The 8,089-nt window shown below is 36.5% G+C and overlaps 1 protein-coding gene across 2 annotated transcripts; it reads right to left on the bottom strand.

Annotated features, from left to right (window-relative positions):
- Positions 1-2,905: 2,905 nt before the first annotated feature.
- LOC115441651 lies at positions 2,906-6,964 on the bottom strand. 2 transcript variants are annotated; one of them, XM_030166509.2, is made up of 3 exons: positions 6,469-6,964; positions 5,202-5,333; positions 2,906-4,810 (listed from the first exon to the last, which is right to left on the bottom strand). In XM_030166509.2, the coding sequence occupies exons 1-3, from the start codon at positions 6,697-6,699 to the stop codon at positions 4,412-4,414; spliced, it is 762 nt and encodes a 253-aa protein (XP_030022369.1). In that variant the 5' UTR covers positions 6,700-6,964; the 3' UTR covers positions 2,906-4,411. The 2 variants fall into 2 exon arrangements, with proteins under 2 accessions (XP_030022369.1, XP_037296102.1); XM_037440205.1 differs by lacking the exon at positions 6,469-6,964 and adding an exon at positions 5,692-5,928.
- Positions 6,965-8,089: the final 1,125 nt, after the last annotated feature.

Below are 8,089 nucleotides of genomic sequence, written 5' to 3'. Positions count from 1 at the left end.
CGTAACACATTGAAATAATATAATCTGATTTCACTCATTTAGTATCTATAGGTACATGATATTATAATAAGAATCTAGCAAAAGACCCAGGTCAACGAGGTAAATAGCGATTACGCGTTTAAAATGTGCAGTCGTCCGTTACTTACCCTATTCTCTACTACTAACTACCCCATTCTCTAAATCATAACATAAAAAATAGATTCAAGCTATATGTAATTTAGACGGCTCGCCTTATAGAAAATATAACTCTACTTGGCTCGCCATAAAATATGGCAAAATCCTTAAAAGTGAAAACACTGATGTTCTGGCATTACATAGTCAATGACGTTATATTTTTTTCATAGCAAAAGCTTAAGGCAACACTATACAGCCCAGTCTAAAATAATTCCTAATATTTACTATTATCCCAAAAGGCCGCTACCTACAGGCATAGAAAGACAAAATAGAATTTGTACAATAATTTTTGGTAAATTATATTAGCCACTCGAATGCTTAGTTTCAAAATGTTTAATTTTGTACCTGAGGTAGGTAATACTTATTTATTTATTTATTTACACTTCATATACATAACATGTATATCGGCGGACTTAATGCCAATGGCATTCTCTCCCAGTCAACCTAAGGGTGGTGCAGAGATAAATAAGGTAGGTGCATCAAGGATATTAATTAATAATACATTAACATACACAAGAGAACTATAATGTATAACTATATTAAATACAAACAGAATATTATAAGAAATATTATAAATACATAAAATACAGATTATAAATACATGAATATATATTATGTACATACTAATAATAAAAAGTTTAGAGCTAACGTGATAACTCTTCTGCTTCTCTTAACAAAAGCTGCCGTACTCTCCTTTTGAAGGCAAGCCGAGAAGTGGCCGTTCCAATTTCGAGAGGGAGTGAATTCCATAGAAGAATAGATTGGATAGCGAAAGAAGAGTGAGTGAAATTAGAGCTATGAGATGGACATTTAAGGAGAAGATTGCTAGAAGGGCGAAGATTCCTATCGTGGATATTACGGAGGTATTGGAAGTTGGAGGATAAGTAAGTAGGAGGAGTAGGGGAGGTAAGTAAAGAGAATAGAGTGGTTAGTGCCCGCTAATATCGGCGCTGGCGTATAGGTCGCCATTTTAGATCAAGACGGTAGGAAGAAATGTGGTCATATTTGCGGAGATTATATACGAATCGAATGCAGTTATTTAGAAGTCGGGCCAGTTTTTTGAGTTGGTCTGCATTCAGATCAAAATAGCATACATCACCATAGTCGATTACAGGAAGAATTAAGGCTTGCACAAGCATAGTCCTGGTCTTGAGCGGCAGGAAGTTCTTCAGGCGGTATAGAGTCCGAAGAGTACCGGTGACTCTCTGGCAGACAGATGTTACCTGGGGCCTCCAGTTCAGGGTGGAGTCGATGTGCAAACCGATATCTACACACTGGAGCTCCAAGGAATGATATTGCCGTTGAATATAACAGGCGGAATGATCGTAATATCCAACCGGCAAATTATCCTTAGACTACCCACAATAATGGCTTGACATTTCGCAGGGTTTACAGATAAGCCGAAATTGTCAGACCAGATTTTAATTTGAGCTAGGTCCCTATTCACCCTGTCCACAGCCGCGGCTACACAAACTACTCCATCCCTAGAATATATTTGCAAGTCATCGACATACAGGTGGTACGCACATTAAAGTTCTTGAGTTAGGAGGTTAATAAAGATAGAAAACAATAATGGGGACAGTATGCCGCCTTGAGAGACTCCAGACTCGATATGGCACCAGCCGAACGAGGCATCGCCAAGTCCCTCAAACTGCTGGCATCCCTGAAGATTAGAAGAAAACCAACCGAAGGAGAGCTCAAGAAGTGAGAGAGGATGGCTAGAAGGATGTCGTGACTAACGGTATTAAAGGCGTTCGAGAAATCAATCAAAGCCAACACAGTGACCTTGGCATCCTCCATGCCCGCCCTAATATCGTCAGTCACTTTAAGTAGTGCTGTGGTAGTGCTGTGACCAGACCTGAAACCTGATTGCAGTGGACACAACAAATCATTTAGGTGCACAAATCTTGACCAATGTTTATGTGCACAGGCCGCAATCACTTTGGAGAGGAAAGGAAGAATGGATATAGGACGGAAATGTTTTGCATGTGAAGGGCTAGGGGTTTTGAGAAGGGGAATTACAATGGCTTTACGCCATAGAGACGGGAATATGCCAGAGGTGAGGGAGCCATTAATGATGTGTGAAATGACTGGGAGTAGGTGGTCTAGGATAGGGATTATAATACAACGACTGATGTTGTCGCAACCAATTGCATTGGACCTAATGGAAAGGATTACTCTTTTGATCTCACCCAACGAAACTGGAGAAAATTGAAAGAGGTCAATATTAGGCCTTGGGAGACCAGCTAAAAAGCCTATGGTACGACGCCTGGTTTGGTGATTTAACGGAGTAGTGGATGAGAAATGACAATTTAAATCATCCAGACCAATAGTCGCCCCAAAGGATTCTAGGTTTTTGTCTTTGCCAATACCTAGAGTCCCAAGGAATCTCCAGATACTGACCGAAGAATATAAAGATATATTGCTACTTGAGTATAATTTATTCATAGACGTGAGAGGCAGGGCCGTAGCTAGGGGGGGGGGGGGCATTGTGGGGCAATGCCCTACCTTATAATCAACTAAATTGAACATTACTACTCAATGAACATATATGGAGCAGCGGGTTTTTATTTGGAAGTTGGTCCCATAGTAAGCGTTACTCGTATTGATGGGTGAAATAACCCTCTTTCGAGATTTAAGGGAATTTTGTTACAATCTGTATATTACGTTAACAATTACGTAAGTATTAACTGATATACTTTATGTTGTCGCAAAGGAGAGAAACAAAATGTATCGTTTCATCACTTTATTTACAAACATAAGTATATCTACATATAAAAATAATAATTATTATGAAACTTAAAAATAAAAAATTATTTCATGCAAGTTGTTGCTCGCGGATCCGTCAAAGTGAAAGACTTTTTCCGGAATAAAACTAAGAAAGCAACTAAAATAATATGTTAATTCAACTAACTCAAACAAACATATTACAATCTGTATTGTGTTACCCATGATGGGACACTTGTTATAAAATAAAGCTATTAGTCCTGTAATGCTGCCGTTAGCCGTACATTGGGACGTATACTGATGGATGATTTATTGCAATTCGTAAGCGCAACCGCTATTTGTAAGTTTTTTCATCGAAAAAAATTTCGGGAAATGTTAAAACGACTACCCTCAGTTACACTACATTACGACAATCAACTTTGTACTTATTGACCGCACGCCTACTTAATCTCACCCTTTAAGACAAATTTTTGATTTACAATTCTATACTGATAGCCACTTTATATTTATGAGCATGTCTACATTTAAATGCTTTCTGTTTTAGGTATCGTGCATTTGCAACTTCTTTATATTTATTTACAATGAACTTCTAAAAATTTACAATTATGGCTTTATGGATTCATTACCATGATCTCAATCTGGACCTATGCACCGTACAATGTCCCTACTTCAGGAAGGAGCCAACATCAGGGGCGTAGCTGCTGTTATACCAGTCGTATCAGTGATAGGGCGCCCCTCTTGGTCCATATACATTACATTAAAACGCGCCTTAAAGTTCGCACTGCCCTGAACAGCCCCCAAAAATTTTTGAAAGAGAGCCCTTTTATGTCAAGCTACGCTACTGGTCAATATAAAAACAATATTATTTCCGTTATACCCTGGTATCTATAGACGTGATTATTGACAATCGATGTTGCTTTGAAAATGTACAATTTTGAAAAAATGGACCAACGCAATTTGAGGGTCATATTGACAGCCAATGTTGATCTATATTAGCTGGATTGCTTGCCTCAAGACCACCGTCAAAACACAAGATTCGTATGGGAATAGTTAGCTATTTTTCAATGAGGTTTGTGCCCCATAAAATAAAAAGGACCAACTTCCATGTTCACTTCCATGTTCGCTTTATCACTACCGCACTGGAGGGTTGTGGAATGGTTATAGAGGCTTTACCATCTTAGGACCCTTTGTCGACGCTCCGGAGTATTATAGTCCGAGCGAGCATTGGGCTGAGACCCTAACTCTATGTACGTCCTACACCGGCATACTGAACAAAAGCAGTTGAAGCCTTCTTTGACGCATACGTAGACGAGGCTTCAACGGGCTGCGGGATGCAGAAATTGCCTGATCTACCAATCTTTTGGTGGATACGCCGTCGCACTCGCGGACATCTAGCGATGGGTCAAGTTGATTGACAGCATCTATAATAATAGGCTACCTCAACCTAGGGTGGACACGGTCCACCGACCTACCGCCAGGGGGCTATATTCCCTAACTTATGATAATAAACTTAACATCTATGTGAAGATGTAGATGGCATCTCGTGTTGTGGTGTTTTTGGATGTTGTGTCTCCAACGAAATTTGTGAACTTTCCGAAAGTAAACCCATCTTCGCGAAGTAAATAGCGTCGGAAATTAACTTCTGTGTTATGATAAATTGTTTTTTACTCATTATATCCCGTAATTGGATAGCAATAGATTTCCCTAATATATCCCAATCTTCATCTTTTATTTGTACAGCAGGTTTTTCTTCAACAGGGGACGTCTCTACTTTTGGTTGGATGTTTTCTAATTTTTCTTCTTTAATTTTTTTTGGTAGTACCGGACTTGTTTCAGGTTCTTGATTTTCGTTACGTTCACTCAGTTCATTCCGTTCATTATTTTCGTGTTCCATAGATTCATCAGAGTCCTGAAAATTATTTGTATTTTTTTATAAGTAAAGGTTAATTGACAATCAGCAGATTTTATTGTTCATTAAAAAGAATAAGCAAAATTAGGATCGATTTGAAGAAAATCTCGTTAATAATATATCATTATTGACAGATTGTAGATATTATTTAAATATAGGTTATACAGGTAGCCTCAAAAGTAGCTGAACAATTTCACAATTTTAAATCTGCTATATTAGTGTTTTTATCCACATTTTTATTTCTCCACTAATATACTTAAACCATAAACCATTTACTTAAATTATGAACAAAAATATTTCACACATTTTCCACACTAACAGCCGACTGTAAGTAAGCCACGCAATTCGTATTGATTATTACCACAAAGTAATTTTAATGAAATTTCTGTACCTCTATTTCTATAGTACAGTTGTCCGGTGAATATTCACATTCTGTTGCCAAGAAACTTAAAGAGCCGTAATACCACAGACTGGGCACGTAGATATCTTCAAGCCTCGTCGCAGTTAGCTTAGACATATTCACCTGAAATGATAAATTATGAAATTAAATAATACAACTTGTATTCACAAATAGCCCAATTCCAATCGTTATATTTCGGTTATGATCATTCGCGCTTATACAAAAAAACTCCCTGTACAAGTACTCGTTTCAATAGGCTCATGAAAATTTGATGTACCTACTTGTCTACTTAATATTACTATCAATTAAGAAAACTGATAATCGGTTTTTCTAGAAGCATAACATTTGAAAAAAGCATTTTAAAAATACCTATTTTGTATATAATATTTAAAATCCAGAAAAGTAGGTACTTATTTGTATTTGCATTTGAAGTGAAAAATTCTAAAGTATTGTATTTCATTTTTAAATACAATTGTCAAACCTTTTTATACATCTCTGAACATAAGCCTATTCACTTATTAAGCAGTAAAACATGTCGTAAAATACAGTATAATATACATTTAAATCTAATAATAATTTAGACTACATAGTGAACAAGGTCATATAACTGTTTGTATCTGTGATGAAATATCACTAATGGGCGTCAGCACACTAAGTAATTGAAGAGTTCAATCGCTCAAAATAAGGCGTAAGTAGCATTTATTGTCCGACAAATAAGATGTCTGGTCATTCACTATCATATCTCAAATAAAACCAGTTTTATTTGTACTTACTGAATAAGTGTTATCTGATGCAATATAATAGATCTATTTGTAAAACAAAATGATATTCCGTTAATTGAAAACTTACTTATCTAGCTACATGAGTGGTGTTTTTACAAATATTTAATCTTCTAGCATAAATTATCGAGTATTTTCTATACTTAATTGATATTATGGCGTCATAATTCATGATTAATCTATTGTTATTATATATAAAGGCAAGAAATACTGAAATTATTATTAATTAATTCACGGTCCGTTCTAAACAAAACAAACGCCATGTTTCAGTAAGATAAGAAAACTGGACGATGTTCTTATATATTTCTAATAGTTTCCTACTTGCTTTAACACGCGCTCTAATTTATCTGAAGTGATTTTACAGTGCCATTTTTCGGCGTCCATCTATTAGTTTCAATCTCGATTGTTCAATATAAATAATGTATTTAACAATACGAAATATAATTTATTATTTTATAGTCATAATTATATTCACATACCTTTCGCAGTTCCTTATAGAAGCCAGTTTTTAAATTTTGCAGTTTTTTACGCAGCGAATCTTTTGTCGCATTTTCATCGACTTTTTTATATATCATTAATAAATATTCGTAAGCTCTATTACAAATCAATCTATTTTTATAATCTGGATGTCTTCTATCCCACAAACATGGGCTATTTTGGTAAACCTTTAACATTTCAATAATCCATCGTTTGCTAAGCAATGACGTCATAGTATAGGAATAACGCGCGCACTACTCAGCGAATCGGGATAAACTGACTGTCGGCAGCGATAAAAAATGTTTCACGGGAAAACAAGTCTAATTTTAGTTCATGTTTTTAGATTGAGACTAAATTCAGCGATATTGTATCAACTCGTAAAACTAACTTCACTAAACTAACGTATATTTATAAGTAATATATAAATAGGTGCTTCATGTAACCACGCATGTTGATAAATTTTTGCTTACTGCCAAACTTATTTTAAAGAATCACAACGTAACTAAAGCATATAAAGAGGCACTTGGTATGCAGTTTTAAGGTCATTTTAAGGTTCAAAATAAACTTCAAAGGACTGACTTTAGCTTAGATGAAGAAACAATAATATTTTGATTGAATTTAATGTGTAGATAAAAACGTTTTGGAGTGCTAAAACGTTTTTTACTACACATTAAATTTACATTGCCTCACATCTGGCTATATATTGTGGAATAATCAGTTCTATGTACAAGTTGAGGGGGTAGCGATGGGCTCCCCTGTATCTCCGGTAGTCGCCGATATATTTATGGAGGACTTCGAGGAGACAGCCCCGAGTACAGCCCCGGTCACCCCAAGGATTTATAAACGGTACGTAGACGATACTTTCACAATTTTACCATCTGATAAAGTAACTGCATTTTTAAATCACCTTAACTCCATCAACAATAATATCAATTTACTATGGAGCTAGAACACAATAAATCTCTTGCTTTCTTAGATGTTTTAATCATTCGTAATCCTAATCAGACCTTAAGTCATACTGTGTACCGGAAACAGACCCATACTGATAAATATCTGAACGGTGAATCTCATCACCATCCAAAACAGTTAGCTACCGGGCAAATCTTTGTTTCAGAGAGCACAAGGAATCTGTGACGAGAAACACCTGGCCGCTGAGCTGCAACATGTCAAGCAAGTACTGCAAGACAACAAGCTCCAAATTCCACGCCGCCGTCACAGAAACAGAGTGAAACCAGCCACAGTTGAACGTGTTCCGGTTGTATTACCATATGTAAGAGGAGTCACCGACAAGATTGGCTACATCCTAAAGCGTGGTTCCATAAAAACTTATTTTAATCCGCCTAAGAAGAATAGTCAATTTTTACCACCTGTCAAGTGTCTCATACCTCTACAAGAACCGGGAGTATACAAAATAGATTGCAACTGTGGCCTCTCTTATATCGGGCAAACAAAAAGAAATATAGGGACCCGCGTAAAAGAACATATAGCTGATGTGAAACACCGACGCTCGACGAAGTTTGCAGTCACTGAACACTCTGAGGGAGACGCCAATCATTATCTACGACTAGACAAGCCACAAATCCTCGCCAAAGAACACTGATTCCTGCCTATGATGATTCGCGA

Source organism: Manduca sexta, chromosome 18, assembly GCF_014839805.1.
Source record: "Manduca sexta isolate Smith_Timp_Sample1 chromosome 18, JHU_Msex_v1.0, whole genome shotgun sequence".
Lineage (NCBI taxonomy): Eukaryota > Metazoa > Arthropoda > Insecta > Lepidoptera > Sphingidae > Manduca > Manduca sexta.
Note: the sequence above shows the minus strand (reverse complement) of the source record. Positions and strands in the feature narration are given on the sequence as shown.